Source organism: Etheostoma spectabile, chromosome 22, assembly GCF_008692095.1.
Source record: "Etheostoma spectabile isolate EspeVRDwgs_2016 chromosome 22, UIUC_Espe_1.0, whole genome shotgun sequence".
NCBI lineage: Eukaryota > Metazoa > Chordata > Actinopteri > Perciformes > Percidae > Etheostoma > Etheostoma spectabile.
In genome coordinates this window covers 18,021,822-18,038,920 of record NC_045754.1, presented here as the reverse complement: position 1 = coordinate 18,038,920, position 17,099 = coordinate 18,021,822, and the positions used below count along the sequence as shown (strand labels likewise).

Sequence of the window (17,099 nt, the reverse complement as noted above, 5' to 3'; positions counted from 1 at the left end):
CTGTCATTGTTTTACCAATGACAGGCTTAGATTATTGTTCCAAGTGTATGGCAACATTGTGGAAAGGATCCCTTCAGCGGTCAACATTTTTGTTAAAGATTAAGCTTCCCGAAAACATTTAGCATGTATAGAGCCAGCATGTTTCAACATCTAAATGGGTAAATTAAGGGTTTATTTCAACCAAACCAGAGTGGTGATTGTTGGAACGGTGAAAAGACGAATCAAGATTTGATACTTTTATTTTGTTTCTGTCAACTTTGAATGAAGCATATTTTACAATGATAAAATGACTGTACCTTTACTCCCTCTGGCGTTTGCTAATTGGTAGTTAGCAAACTTGTTCACTTAGTTGTTATGGGACAAGAAGTTAACACGTTTCATCCAACAGATATAAACAGACCCCTGTCTCATTGTTGTTTAAAAGCTGTACCACTTTTGTGGAGCAGTTTATACCCCGGTAGAGGATTGAATAAAAGTAAGTAAAAAATAAAATTAGATAAAGCCTGCCATACGGCTTATATAAGATCTATACAATGTCTTCTTCCATGTTGGACTCCCTGATTCTCAGTTCAATGGGGTTATTAGTCAACAGAACCAACGTTTAACAGGACCGCTTACACCTTTGTCATTCTATTTGGTTCAAGTAGGTTGATGTTCAGAATAACTGAAAAAACCTGTCAACCACCAGGGCCTTTAAAAATCTGTAAATATGACACTTCATCATCATATTGAAACCCCAATGTTGTTTCAAATGTGTGTTTGTCATAGGAATTGTGAGGCATTTCACTTTTCTTCTGATAATGTTGCAGAACATAGTCAATATGTATGGCTTAATAAAGTTGAGAAATTCTTAATTTCACGCTCCTATGGCAGAATGCGGATTGGAAAGATCAGAGATTGGATGTCTCAGCAGCTTTGGGTATTAAGTGCCAGTTTTCTGTTAGGGGGGTCTGATCCTACACAGACACACACATCTCACATGATGCATGACATGAATTAAAAAGTGATTTAGATAACAATGCAAGTTTTATATGTGAGCAGGGACCCCTCGGGTGGCAGCTTCTGGATGACAAATTCCAGGCGAGATAGTTTCACGGAGGAAACACCTGTAGCCCTTGTGATGAATCATGACACTTACTGAATGCGGAGCATGTGAGAGTTTGTTTTAGATGACTATGCATAAGCTCCTGCCCCCTGTTCTGGGCTCCTTCTTCAATAGTAGCTTACACAAAAACATTGCTACTGAAAAAACTCCCCGGAGAGTCAAGTCTTTAATTAAAGCAGGGTCAAGTCCAGCACGTGAATGGCGGACTCCGCCATTACTGTATAGAAAGGTAGTTACAGAATGTCAGTAAATTGATTGCTTGAAAAGTGAGATTTTGTTTAATGAAAATCTTGAGAATTACAACTTTGACATCAGTACTTTATTCTTTAACTGACACTAGATAAGATGAGAGGCGAGTCACTCCGACCAAATGTAAGGAGGCTAGGGAAGGTAGGTGGCATTGCCGGTTTAAACATATTGTAGAAATGTCTCAAAGTTAATGTCATAGTAATTCATTCTTAAATATTGCGTTATTTTATGATGCAGAGAGCTTCCAAATAAATCATTTTGGGATATTTCTAGCAATCTGAAATATACTGTACTTTCACAGGTTTTTTGCTAGCATATAAGAGGTTATTGTGTAAACTGTTAAGCATTTTTTAAATCAAATCAAGAGATATACTGTACTTTATTGACTGAATCAAACAAAAGTCAACAGACAGCAGCTGACTCACAGAAACACTTACAGATATAAGCTTAGACATATTGCATCGCAAAAAATGGAGTTAACAAAATGTCTGCTTTCTGTGTACTTGCTTTGTGCATGCAATGAAGGTGAGCAACCACTTATTTAAAGAGAGATTTAATCAGTTCCATAGACAAAAGTGTGGAGGTGAGAGCTGACAAACAGAGATTGGTGCCTTGTGCTTTGGAAGAAATAAAAAAGCAGTGCTTAGTTCAGTTTGCCTTGTGGCAGTTGGGGACTGTGGTTCAAAGAACCAATGAAGTGTGTACATTAACTCAAGCCTTTCCCCAAAGGAATTCACTTCAAAGCATCAGTGTGTATTTCTACGCTGGAAAGGCAATGCAGAAACAGTAGACAGCACAACCAGAGAGCATAACTGTACAGTACGAGGTCTCAATGTCAGTTCATAGTTCTTTGTTTCCATTGAGAACACCCTCTTTGAGAGTATTAACAGTAATTTATAGAACAGTATCTGATAAATTACACCGTTGTAAAACAGTCCCATGAGGCTCAGGTATTCACAAAAGAAATGTAAGTCCCAAAATGAATCATAGTGTTGCCTTGTCTTTGGGTTGCACACCAGTGTATTCGTTCCAGTAGTGACAGTCCATTCAGTAACACAACAGTACGATCAAACTTGCACAATCAATATTAAGTCCAGATTTGGCTTCTTTAAATACAGTATCATGTTAAATAATTACCAAATGGTGTCCTCTGAGAGTCTCCTTTCCCAGCAGCTTAGACTTTGGTCACTGCCTCTGATGCTTGGTGGATACTTTGGCCTTCAGCAACGGTTCAGTGCTCTGACAAGATTCTCCGAGGTCAACGCTCCAGATCCATGCAAATTAAAAAATGCACCAATATTTTGGTTGGCTGTAAAGCTCTCCTCTGATCAACTTACCCAAAAACTGATGTCAAACGACCACAATCCTCTGTATTTTGAAGGAATAGATATTTTGGGAAAAATGCTTATTCGCTTTCTTGTTGGAAGTTGAAATAGACAATTGATACCCCTCTCATGCATGTACCCTAAATAAGAAGCTACAGTCAGCAACTGGTTAGCTTAGCTTAGCGTAGCTTAAGGCTGGAAACAAGGGGAAACAGCAAGTATGGCTCTGCCCAAAGGTAACAAAATCGGCCTACCTGTAAAGCTCACCAATTGACATGTTTTATCTTGTTTGTTTAATCCATACTAAAACCAAAGTGTAAAAGTGACACGTCGTGATTTTTCACATAATGTTCCCCCTTACAGTCTTTATGCTAAGCTAAGATAACCAGCTGTTGGCTCCAGCAACATATTTACAGTGCAAGAAAAATGAGTATTTCCCAACAATGCATCTGTTAAGTTGAACAGCTGAACATGTTGAGTGATAGTAAGTCAATGTCAGAACTGTAAAAAATCACATAACATATTAAAATATGAAAGGAAATGCTACTTTGTACTACCAAGTACTTCTTTCCTCATTTCCACAGAAGGTTGAGGTGGTATGCAGCATCACTTATAGGGTAGTTTGACCAACCTTCCAAAACCTCTGTGCACTCCTTTGTACAGTATAGTCTTAGTGGAGAGGTTGAGATCTTGAACTCAATCCTTCATCCGCTTTTCTCCATCCTCTTCTGTCTTCTCTTCCTCCTAAGCCAGGATATCACTCCTCTTGCTGCACCAGACCACCAGGGCGATCATGGCCAGTGTGAGGAAAACCGGAATGAGGATGAGGATGGTTAGCGTGTCGTCCGGCGGGTCCACCCATACCACCTGGTCCATGGTGCAGTTGGAGAAAAAGTGCTTGTGTATGCGGATAATGTAGCTCTCCACCAGCGGATTGGGCCAGTAGCAGCTGACCATGTGGGACATTCTTTCTGTGCAGGTGGTGAAGAGGTGGTACTCACTGTGGAAAAAAATAAGTGGAAAAAAGGGAAAAGATTAGAAGAAAATCCCCAATGACTTTAGCTGCCGTATTCCCAAAGGATCAAATGTGTGATTTCGGAAGTCCAGACATGGCCATTCTATCCCTGAATGCCAAGAAGGCTTTTCAAAGGGTTGAATGGTCATATCGAAATTAAGTACTCCCAAAATTTGGATTGGGAGAAAACGTCATTAAATGGGTGAAATTACTATACAGCGACCCAAGTGCGGTAGTGCTGACTAACTCTATAGCATCAAAGCCCTTCAGTCTGACCAGGGGAACACATCAAGGATGTCTATTGGCGCCCCTTTTTTATTTGTGTTATTTATAGAGCCATTGGCACTAACAATCAGATCCCACCCCCTGAATGAACAAGTACTTATAGGAAGCTGAGAGCACTGCATCAGTCTCTTGGCAGACAACATTGTACTCTTCTTAAAGCACCTGGCCCAATTGCTGCATACACTTCAAGTATAATAGAGCCCTTAAGGAGGATCTCAGTCTATAAATATAGTATAGTATAGTAAAAACTCTAATATACAGATTCTTAATGACACAGACAGAAACAATGCAATTTTGGGAACTGAGTTTCATAACTCTCCCAATGGTTTGAAAAATCTGGAAATCAAAGTCACCTGTAGCAACTACATAGCAACTAAAACTATAATCCAGACTTAACATTTATAACAGACTTCCTTAAAAGATGGGCTGACCTCCCAATATCATTAACAGTTTGTGTCAATATCATTCAAATGAATATTTTGCAAAAACGCTCTTTTTCAATCCATTCCCTCAAACCCTCGGCCTACTTTATTTTCTAGATTGAAAGAACTAAAACCTAATTTTATTTGGAATAATACTCACCCTAGACTTAAATTTTCTTTACCATATTTGCTTTATGATAGAGTTGGACTCCATGTTACAACTTTCTCTGGTATTATTGGACGGCCCAGATTAGAGCTGCCATGTACTGGTTTTTGGATGATTTTACCACCCACTAGGTCTAAATAGAAACTGCCACTGCATCGTCATTACCTTTAAATTTGTATTTATACTCTGACACACTAAAAAACCTGATAAAAGACACACATAACTGTTAATTGTTAAGAATACCATTAAAGTCTGGTACAAAATACAAACATATTTAAATTCAGAGTCTGATATATCAGGATTTACCCCAATATGGAGTAACTGCAGATTCAGTCCCGGCAGAAATGGCTCTGGTTTTGGTTTTAGATCTTGGGCAGATCAAGGGATTAGTAAAACTATCAATATGTACGACAACGATGTAATGTATAGCTTTGAGGATTCGCAAAGAATCTACAATATCCCTTGGAATCTCTTTTTCAAATACTTCAATCAGGAATTTTATTTTTTTTAAACATAATCAGTCCTCCTGTAGACCCCCTTGAAAAGGCCATAATGGTCAATCTCCATGGTTGTGGCCAGGTCCCTCCAATATAAATGTTTAAATGTATAATATATAAATGTTTGTGGATTATGCTGAAGAATCCGCAAATAGCAAAACGCTGGAGTGGTTGTGCGACCTGAGGAGGGAAATCTCTGAAGTACACTGGAAGACAGTTAGCCAAACAGCTCAGGCACAGACTATCAACACCAGATTTAAACTGGTACAATTTCAATGGTATACACACACTTGCATGACTCCTTCCCTTCTGCATCGTTTTAACAAGAATAACCCAGACCTATGTGTTAAATGAGGCCTAGAAAAGGGAACACTATTTCATTGTCTGTGGAACTGCCCAAAAATTAGGAAATTCTGGGAAAAGGTTGTTCAGACTCTGAATGACATTACTTCTGTGACACTACGTGTATGCCCTTATATTTTCATCCACTTTCATTTTTCCACTTGAGACAAGACTGTCAAGTGCTCATATAAAACAATGAATGTATGTTCACTACAGGCTAAACACTCTTTTGCTACCCAATGGAAGAGCACTGAGGCAGCTTCAGTGGAACCTCTCCAACTGCTTAGCTGTGGAAAAATTAACACCTGTCAAGAAGGGGAAAATTAAGAGCTTCTACAAACTATGGGGAAAATTTACTGAATACCTTAAGAATCATCTACCCAGAAGTCTACAGAGTAACTGAATCATGCTACTGTATTGTGTTCACTAAAAAGCAGGGTTTCTTTTTTTTCCTTTCTCTTAAGCATGGTTGTATGTGTGTGTATGTGTCTATGTGTATAGGTGTATACATGTCTACATGCATATATGTCGATCCTGATATCCTGATAAGAGCTATGTATATGTGTATGTGTATGATGGTTATGTATGTGGTGTTTCGGTGTGTTAATTTTTTTTTTTAATCCAATAAATATAATTTTTTTTTAAATTGTAAGAGTCCATCCTCCCAATGTATAAAGTATTCAACTTTAATGTTGAATGAATATATTAATTATGTCACCATTTTGGTCTTTCATTTTAATTGGCAACTATAAAAACCGACAACACTTTTTATTTTTAAGGTACTTAAATGGAGATAGTTCAATGGATAAAATTATTGAAATGCATATTGCAGTGGAGGTGGACAGTTAGCCATCTATTAAGACTCAAATGATCTCACTTGGGTTTTCTGAGCCTCCCACAATCATTTAAAACCCTATTGCGGGTTTAGCTAGTATTAATGAAAGCGTTGGAGGTTTGGTACGTAATCCATCATTATGACTGGGGATTTACTGCCTTTTACTCTATTTGACCTACTGCTCTCCTCTATTTCAACAGGCAGTCAGGACCGTTCAGACCCTTCATGACGCTTTCCAGGCTTAAAACTCAGCTTCATTCACTTATTCAGCCAGACCTAATCCTTCTTTCTCCATCCTGAATTCTCAATCCCCCAGGTCCAGATTTGTTTTTCTTGACATCCATTGAGCAACAGTTATATTGTCTCCATGTATGGCTCCAAATCTGCAGATGAATAGTCTTATTTACATCATTTGGACGTAATGCTCTAAACTGTGATAACTCAAGAAGCCACAGATGGTACAATTATTTTAACATCGTAATTTTACATATCTGCTCTACAAAACTTAAAAACGCAGTAACCACATCACTGTAAACCTAGATTTAGTTTAAGTAATTAAAGCTTTTAGTGGTCACTATTAATTATTTCATGCCATGGGACCTTTAATAATGTTCTGTTATTGTTTTGGATGTGCATTTTTGTTATCTGGATGTTAGATTAGAATGGTTGATTTAATGTTCATTTTTATCTACATTTATTGTTGCACCATGACCGAGACCCGGGTGGAGACAGATGGGGTCTGGGCAGTGAGACAATGTACAGTATCAACCACAAGCCTGGAAATCAATAATTTCATATCAAAATATATATATGTATTTTGTGTGTGTGTGTATATATATATATATATATATATATATATATATATATATTTATATATATATATATACACACACATGAATATATATATCTGTACAGATGATAGAAGTTGGGCTCTGAGGGCAGGCTGTAGCAGTTGTTTTATAAGACCTTTGCTTAGGTGCTGCAAATCAACTAAATAAAAAAACAGCATATTCACATATTGTGTGTATGGGGCATATGGGGACAAAAGGCCCCCGGATGCCAATGATAAGAATAGTGTTTTGCTGAGAAAAGCATCCTGACAAATCTGAACTCAGCAAAACTAAATTATTGAAATAGCAGAAGCTTATGTGTTTGTGTGGAAACTGAAGAAAAAAGGTATAGCACTAGATTAATGTTGCAGGAAAAATGCAGGAAAAAAGGACAGAGTCATCTTAATCTTAATCTAGGCTGACTCTGAATAATTGATATGTTCTATCACACATATTTAAAGTTGAATAGGGATTTCCAATTGACACAAACACATCAACTCTTTTCTGAACATGTGATTTATGCCACCCCTGAGAAAAAATGGCAGCCAAGGGAGAGTTTGGGGAATGAAGAAAGCAAAAGGATGGCGAGAGAAATAAAAATAGGAACTATCAGAGCTTTCCGGCAGATGTGATTACTATGCAGCATGCAAGACTGTAGGGAATAACAGACTTTTGAAGTTACTCCCCAGATGTAAAACACAGCAGCTAACATGTTTTTAAGCTGTCGTCCACACACAATAATCAGCTAGGAGGGCAAAGAAATAGCTTAAGAAGGTTTGCTGTCGATTTGCAGACTAAAGGAAGAACTTGGTATTCAATACTTTATATAACGAGACTGTCCTCCCTGAAAAACACTCACATAGGCTGTCAAATCGTTTATATTGGCGGCTCCCTCTACTGGCCTCCCGTAAGTATTACTAGAGAAAACCGAGGAGTAAGTTGACGAAGTATAAGAGCGCCACATTCCACATAAAGAGGACTTCATCCCATGAGATCAGGGTTTGTGTCCTGTTTGAAAAACAAAGTAAATGTTTTTTTATTTATTTACTGAACAAATGGAACTATGTTGCGTTCTGCACCACGTGCTTAACATTTAAAGTTACGTAACGTGACAGATGATTTTAACCCAAACCAGGATCTTTTTCTAACTAGCCTTAGTAATTTTGGTGCCTAAACATTGCCAAACTGTGACACTTTCACACCGTTAACAACATGTTTAAAACCGCTCCCGTTACATTCTGTCGTTACATGATGTGAGGACGGAAAGCGCTCCTGTGTGTCGTATTAGAGGGTAGGAATAAACAGCCTACTGTATATCGTCGTCTGGTTTGGAGGACTTGTCGTGTAAAACTGTAAACATGACCACAAACACATATCCAGCACATGCATGTGATCCTTTGGCAAATATACATATTTGTGAATGCAAAACAAATACACACACAGGGAGTTATGGGTGCACACAGATGCTGATTAGACTGTTTAGCTGAGAGCTTATCTTTTGTGCCAATGTTTAGTGTCTAATATAAGCATTTTAATGCCAAAAAGCAATGTTTTCCTCAGAATGTCATTTCATACACCCCCCGAGACATTTAAGCTCCCAGTGAAGTCCACATTAATAAAACTGCTTGGGGGTTTTTAGTTCTGGAAGGCAAGATAATCCACCACATCTGTTTAAAGGCTGACAAACCACACATTGCATATTTCTTAATGGTGTTACATGTATAGTGTTATATTTGAATGTTGCTGACATTCACTTTATATATGCATCCATCTCACCCATTCATACAACAGTCACACATTAAGACACAAGTGCATAACGATCCAATGCTGCTTCTATTCCTTGACAATTCTAGAGTTTTTCATCAGATTGTTTATCCTCTGAGCCTGATGGTTCTGTTAACATGTAAACCAGATTAAATGAATAAAAACAAACTGTCAGGTAGTGGAATTCGTGTGAATGAGGGGAAGTGAAAATGTGCTTTGCTTTTTGTCTGAACACACGTTGAAACACTTAAATTGGACTTGCATTTTGTGTACCTTTGTGCAAAGCACCACATTATTGTAGAAGAGCATTCAAAGAGCGCATACCTCTGCCAGGGAATGCTCTATCTCACAATGTTAGTGCAATGCAAACTTTTCCAGTCGGGAACTCTTTTTCCAATTATTCCGACCCTACGTGAAAGCATCGCAAACGCCCTATCTCGCAATGCGAACTAACATGAAAAGGTCCACCCCAAATTTGATGGTTTTTTTATTGGTCAATGCTATACCCTTCCAGCAAGTCCCCCCCCCCCCCACACCCCCCCACACCTCCTGAAAAAACAACCCCAGAAGTAATTTGTTCAAGCACCAATTACAACCCACATTTATGATGATGGTGTGCCGTAGAGCGAGTGAGAAAGTGACAGGGATTAGCTCCCCGAGCAAGTACCAACTCACTCTGGAGGCGTAGATAGAAACAATGTGTCTTCCCTGTGGGGGAGGTGCAGGAAAAGTTATCCCTCACCTTGATTTAATGTTGTTTATGGAGAAGGAGAACCAAGAAATAAGGAAGGGGGAATGCGACTTTACCAAGCCACGACCAAGAAGACCAATCACAGTTGTTGTGGTCTGCGTTGCAAAGATTAGTTACATTTTTTGAGAGGTACACATCAGGCTATGGCATAGAGCAGTGGCTCTCAGCCTTTTCAACTCACAGAATTATAGGGCTGGTGTTCACAACCCCCTTACCCTCTTTGACAACTAGAGAAAGAGAGCTGCAAACCGGTGTAAACTGCTGTTTCTACACGCCTCCCCCTGCTGGTTTTGAGTAATTTTTTGTAAAGGCTCTCATTAATACAAATAATGTTTTGCTTTAATTATAGTTTCCTTTTAGAAGCTAGCACCTAACCTTGTCCAAGCGCCCCAGGATCTGTGGATTTTTGACATGTGTGCTTTTTCTCTTTCCCTGAGATGCCTTCGGACTCCTTTCTGTGTTCCAGGACCTCCTGATTTAAAAATGAAGCTCTGAATATAACATGAAATGTACCTGACTCACACAGTAATGTCAAAACCATTGCCCAGTCTACAGTATGTTATTTCTTTTTATTCTCACCAAGATTCTGGCGACCCCCAGAAAATACCTCGTGACCCCCTTGGGGGTTCTGACCCTCAGGTTGAGAACCAATGGCGTAGGGTACGGCGTAGGGTACGGCGTAGGGTACGGCGTAGGGTACGGCGTAGGGTACGGCGTAGGATACGGCGTAGGATACGGCGTAGGGTACGGCGTAGGGTACGGCGTAGGGTCCGTATCTCTATGTACATACATAAGTATCTAAGGCGTTGATTTGACGCAGCACCATAAATTGGGCTTATGGAGGAATGTGGGGTGGTTGGATGGGTCAAACTAACACAGGACTTTCACCCAGGAGACCCAGGTACCTATGGGTTGTATTAGAGGTTAGGAATAAACGACCAAAATTGTTGTATGGTTGGGAGGACGTTTCATTTTAACCCTCAACCGTCCTCCATGGCTGGTTGACTAATACATTCTCCTGCCAGTCTTGTGAACCTCATTGAGCTTTGCTTATCTTAATGGCCAATACATTGTGAATAAAGGCAGTTGGAAAAAGCTGTGACGAATTCTGGTCCACACAGGGAATAACCATAATTACTAATAGTGAAAATATATTATTAAAAGGTCCAGAGAGACAGACACCACTCTTAGCCTCTTCCTGTGTGCTCAACATCAAGGCTGGCTACTCCCAGAGCTGTAAACCGCTCAGGGCACAAAAAATTAATGTTATTAGAGGGAAACTATTGAAATGCACAAATACAGGCATACAGTCACACACAGCCTCTTTGTGGTCTGTTTATACCCTGTATTGTGTGGTCGGACAAGCTTGTACCGGCTCATTTCAAACAATAACAGTCACGCTGGCTGAGTGTTCGGCCAGCAGCTATCTGCGCCCTACTGCAGAGAGGCATTTGTCAAAGAGAGGAAGCTTTGCAGGGGTCGCTGCCTGTTTAAACATGAGGCCCCTTGCTCCTCCAAGCCCTAGCCTTCTCACCACTCTCTGGTTCCTCTTATACCTTCGCTGAGAAAGTCAATGTATCCTCCTCAGTACAGTAAATGCAGAATCATTCACAAATACACCAAATGAATCATTGCTCTCATAAACATGTGTTCTCTTGCAGGCAGAGCTCCCGAAAAGCCACACTGAGCTTTGTTTCTTGCTACATTTTGGCTATAAATCTTTTGTTCTTACATCTCTCAATCACATTTGACATGTCAGACAACTCTAACAGATCTGATATGGAATTAAAGTGGTTTGGCTCTTTCATGGTTGGACCAGCTTCAGCAGAGCAGACGTTCGGGCCAGTGTTTTGTAGTTTGTTTATTGGATTCAATTCAAAGTGGCAGGAAAAAAAAAAGACTTGTATTTTTAGCGAGAAACGAAAGGAATACGAGTTGAATTCTTCTTGACTTGTTTATCGGTACAAAAAAAACGAGCAAACAGCAGAAAGTTTTTTTGTTTTTGTTTCCTAGACTTTGACTGTGAGCGCTCTGTGGGACGACTTCAAAATAACAGTTCTCTACTGCCCTCATTGCCAGTTTGACAGCCTGAACTAATTATGAAAATCTTAGAATAAAACATGGAAGTTGACGTATGACAACTACAGTAGCTTGGATGATATTATGGGGGCACTGAATTTGATGAATTTACCGTTTATCAAACCACAAATGAGACAAGAAGCTAGCTGTTAGCTGTTGCTCAGCGCTGGATTTAACCTGTGTTAAATTTAACCTACAAAACAAAGACTTGGTCCCGCTGCTGTTAGCCAGACCCATAGATAGCAGTTGATCATTGCGTAAATGCAAGTTTTAGTTCCCAACTGACCACACAGACGTTTACCCTGACCATCTGGCTTCAGGCGCTTCATGTTTGATTGACACCATTACACCGTAATTTCTTAACCGTCACACCATTAAGAAATAATGGGTGAAAAGAAAAACATGAGAAAGCATAACCGATGGATGATGCAGATGGTTCTTCTTCCTAGAATTGTTTGAATTTTCCCAGAAAATCTATGACACAGATGATTATTTTTGACGTTGATTTTAAGCTCGCATGTGTATGTGTGCTCCATTCTCATGGATCTCTCCCTCCCCTTTCTGGCTCTGCAGTTAAAAGGAAAACAAGTTCAATGCGAGAGGTCAAAGGTGAGTGGAAGGAATGAGTGAAAAGCTGGACAAAGATAGATTCAGATGGGTGGTCAAGGCCCAGATGCTTTTTTAAAAAACAGCTCTGGTTTTGAGAAGCAAACCTCCAGCTGTTCTCCCACCCACAGACACCCATCCAGCTGCATTTGGCTCAGATAGATTACAGTCTTCTATCTCATCAAGTGCCACAGTGTAAGATTGACAACCCCTTAACTAAAACTAAAAATATAGGTCACTCAGACAAGAAGACAACAGAACTTAAGAGATGAGAAGTGATAAAGATAAGAGCTCAAAGATATGGGTGACTTTACAGCGTCCAGATGTCTTTTATCTTTCACAGCTTTCCACTGGTTGTGGTTGTTTCCACACATTTGCTAAATGTGGCGACTAATGTATGGTAAGGAATCTTTGTCACACTCCTACACTACTACCACACTACTGTTCTCAACATCACCACTTCATTTTGGGCAAACAGGGAGAATTCATGGGCTCGTTCCCAATGCTTTTCTCTGTTGCAGGCCAATTTTTGATTCTGAATATTGGTGCAGAACACCAGAACCTGATTTAAGAAATAAGCAAACACGTACAATGATTCCCATGCTGTTGAGTTAAAATTTCCATAATAACATAAAGAAGAAGTAGGAGTGTGTGTTACTGCTAGTAATCCATCATGGGGAAAAAAATCTGATTAGGAAGTGAAAAATGCCTCGTGAGCTGATTCAGTGTTGGTGGGTGTCAAAATGAATGTCTCTGCTACATGTGATGGGGACAAATGCTGAGATATACAAGATGCAGTAGGGATGTACCCAAATACAAAGGTATTTGGATACACTGATTTGTCATCAATTGAAACAATGTGTCAATAAATGCACACACTTATGCACACACTTTTTTTTTTTATCTGAAAATTTTTCAAGCAAGATACCCAAGGCTTGGTTTACACCATTTCTAGCCACTGTGGGACTATAGGCAGGCTGGGGGAATGCATATTAATGTTAAAAAACCTCATGAAGTGAAATCTTCATGCCATGAAACCTTTAAATTAGAAATGATGCTTCATTATTTGATTGATTTAGGTGCAGTGTTAAAATGTGTTGTTTTGTATATATTTTGTTTAAAATAAATATAAATATATATATATATAGCCGTACCTGATGAAGTGTGTGAGGTTACACCAGTAGTGCGGATCTATGTGACCCATGTCCCGCTTGAATTCCTCTCCACAGACCTCCACCTCCCACTGCAGACGGGACTCATTGCAGGCTTTCCTCGGCCTGGGGGGAGTGGGCTCTATGTTGAAACTGTCAGTGGCTGAAAGGACAGAGAGAAGAAAACCATTTTAGTGCCATATACCCTGCTTTGTGTTGCTTGTGACTGATTAAACAGGCATGCCAGTGAAGTAACTGAAATGAAACATGACAAAGACGGAAGTCTGTTGTCATTTGACTCCTTCTTGTATTATTTATGAGCTGTGTATTGCATGCATTTTTTAAATTTTTTGTTTTTTCATTAAGTTCTGTCCTAAAGCTGCAACTTTTCCACACTGTCAATCATATATTTAATTTTCACCCACTAGTTCTTGGATTAGTGGAAATGTCAATTTCAACATCACTCCCACAATCTTATTTTTCTTTGTTGTGTCCTGATGTTGCTCAGTTTCCCCTAGAGCCTGACATAGTTCCATCTTATTTCATATGATGGATGGATTGATGGATGGATGGATGGATGGATGGATGGATGGATGGATGGATGGATGGATGGATGGATTATGGATGGATGATGGATGGATGGATGGATGGATGGATGGATGGATGGATGGATGGATGGAAATGCTTACCTGACAACCCTCTCATCATCCAAGCATTGACTGTAAAGAAACAAAATAAGAAGTTATTCAGTGTGTGAATGGATGGCTAAAAAACTAGGTTCCTAGATGTTAAATAAATATTACCAATAATAAAACATTTAAACATTAATTTACATATTCTGTTACATTAATTACATGTCTGCTTCTCTCTGTGACCTTTGGCCCTCTCATTTTACAGTTCAAAGAGATTATTGACTGCCATAGTAATGACTTGGCCTAGGTGGATTACGAGGCTCAGTCATAAAAGCAGTAGTGCAGGATTAGTGGAAAAATGTGCATGATTGACACTTTTTTACGATACGCCCAGAGGGAGGGGGGAAAGATTGCAAGCAAAATACATGCAATGGCGTGACATGATATAGGCGTGCATGTGACTATGATTTGACAATGTATAGAAAAACCACCTAAGCAGGAGAGGTGAGGACAGCGGAAACACACATACGACGACGCCTTATACCACGATTATAGGTGTTCATGAGATAGCTAGACAGCTATGGGGCATCTGCTTCCCTCCCCGCACAGTGCGGGGGGGGGGCGGGGGGGGGGTGGTGAGCAGAGCACAGAACAGTGCGTTTATTGGTCATTGAGTGTGGACAGGACCGAGCGGGTCATGGAGGATTCAGACATATCACACAGATAGAACCAGATGAATGGGCCGCAGATGTCGGCTACCGCCATGCCCCTGAATAGGGTCGCAGAAGCCAACAGTGCCCTCGCAGGATGTGTCAGGATGCCATGGGGGGGGGCTCCGCCTCAGCTCTACTTTGAATTGAGTGTGGATTAACGTTCGCATGCTCACTAAGATGGTGGACATGGTAAACAGTATAGCTGCTAAACATCAACACTGTTATTGTCTGCCTGCTAGCATGCTGAACCGCTGCATTTAGCTCAAATCACAGCTGTCTCAGTATGGCTACAGCTAACATAGCGGCTTGTTCTAATGTCTTTTTTCCCCCCAAAGTGTGTGTTATAAATTTTCACAGTCAAATTTATTACAGCACAAGAAGGCTATGTTCCCTCGGCCCAATGTTTCCTCATCCCACATAACGTCCCCCCTTTTAGGTAGAGCTGTTGACAAGTAATATCGTGTTTGGACTACAGACAAATAGAGCATGTTCACACACAGCGGTATTATGTTCTGATTGATTGGAGCAGAATGTTTGTGACACATAAGAACCCAGATCATCTCACTGATGTGTATATATTCCATTTGTGTGACCATTGTCATAAATGAACGAGACAAACAAAATAAATACAAATCCATTATTTGGGACGCACACTGTGTTTTCATTTGCTGCTTCCCCAGCTGATGCACACAAAAAAAAAAACGAAGATGGAACGACAATGAGTCCTCATACTCTCCAATACAAAAGGGCATCTATCCTACAGATGTAATCCCTTTTTCTCCCCACCCTGGACCCTGATCCAAGGTCCTACACAGGGCAGCTCATTTTTAACACAGCTGAGTGTTATGGATGACCAAAGCTAAACGTGCCGCTGCACAGGAAGGTGTATCTCCCTTTGAAGTGCCGTGCTTACAAAGCGGAGAATCAGTTTGAAAGACACCCCGCCCCGCAGGACAAAGACTGTTATCAAGTTAGCGTGCTAAATATAGAAACTTTCCTGTTTGAGCAAATGGGGATGTTTTGGGGTGGTGTGTTTGTGATGGGATAACCTTGTTTCTCTCAAATATTATAGATAGATAAAGTATTTCAGTAGATGCTGGCCCTTTTTCCATGTCAATGGTTCAGTTTGTCCACTCTTGAAAGGAATAGTCTGACATGTTTAGAGTTTGATGATATCAATCTCCTCATCTAACTCTCTGACAAAAGTTAGTACATGTATTACCTGACATATCAAACAGTTTCTTTAATATTACAGCACAAAACTTTGTATAAGTGTGTGGTTCAGGTGGAAAATGTAGATGGTAGAAATCCTAATCTAATTTTTCTTTGATTAGGGTCCTTCAACTGGATCAACTGAACTTTTTTTTTGGAAACACATTTTAAAAGCACAGATCAAATACACTTTTTGCATTATGGCAAAGCCATATGAAATGCCCTGAGCCTTGTAAATGACCTGATTAAAAATTAGTGTTTCTTCCGTCAAATTCTGTCTGTGGTGTCCATTGTTTAGCGCTGTATATTACGTTGTGGTGTGTCCACTTTCCCTCAACCCGCGTTATTTAATTTGTACCGTGACTAACGTTTTCCAAAAAGACTTGAAAAAGCTTTTGAGAAACTAAACTGCACTCAAAGATTTGGAAAAAAAAAAAGAACAAGAGTGAGGAAGAATGTCCTAGACACAGAATTCCTGGCAGTGTTGGGTTTCAATAAAAAAAGGAAAAGCTTCAAAGTTAAAGCTTTAAAAGACAGGGACATCTCAAGTGCCCCTCAGCTTTTTTAGAATAGGATCGAGCTGCCTAAGAATCCCGGAGCTATCAGAGGTCACAAAGTCTAATCCATATGCAAAGTACTTTAAATCTTATCTCAAAACATTGTATCCACTTCCTGTCTTTTCTTCAAGGCAGACACAGACAGAAAATCATTTCTTAACATCCCAAGAAAATATGCCTTTGTGTCTACTAATCACTACATTAAATCCAACAGAATGGCAAGTTACAGAGCCCTCTTTGAAAATTCTCCATCTCTGACTTTCAGCCCTCTGATTCCCACATGTCTCTTCTTGCATTTCATTTCTCCTGACAATAAGCCCGATGCAGGCCAGTCCAAAAACAACATCTCGTATATAACATCCAACATAAATACATCTTAAGTCCATGAGCTCCTGTGCGGCAGGAATCAGCGAAGCCAAACATCCCACATGCACTCTTTGATAACAAACCACTTACGATAGCACAGGATCTGCTACAACATTATGAAACAGATTACATCACATTACGTGTAGATATTTTACAGCTTATTACATATGGGTGCAACATTTGCTAATATGCTCCTG

The 17,099-nt window shown here is 39.8% G+C and overlaps 1 protein-coding gene across 1 annotated transcript in view; it reads right to left on the bottom strand.

The window, feature by feature from the left end:
* Positions 1 to 1,367: 1,367 nt before the first annotated feature.
* LOC116672328 (receptor activity-modifying protein 3) overlaps positions 1,368 to 17,099 on the bottom strand; it is a 39,292-nt gene continuing 23,560 nt past the window's right edge. Inside the window, exons 2-4 of the mRNA XM_032504111.1 lie at positions 14,112 to 14,141; positions 13,426 to 13,585; positions 1,368 to 3,679 (exon numbers count right to left, since the gene is read on the bottom strand). Of these exons, the coding sequence (XP_032360002.1) occupies positions 3,424 to 3,679; positions 13,426 to 13,585; positions 14,112 to 14,130 (435 nt within the window). The 5' untranslated portion in view covers positions 14,131 to 14,141 and the 3' untranslated portion in view covers positions 1,368 to 3,423. The remainder of the gene's footprint in view (positions 3,680 to 13,425; positions 13,586 to 14,111; positions 14,142 to 17,099) is intronic.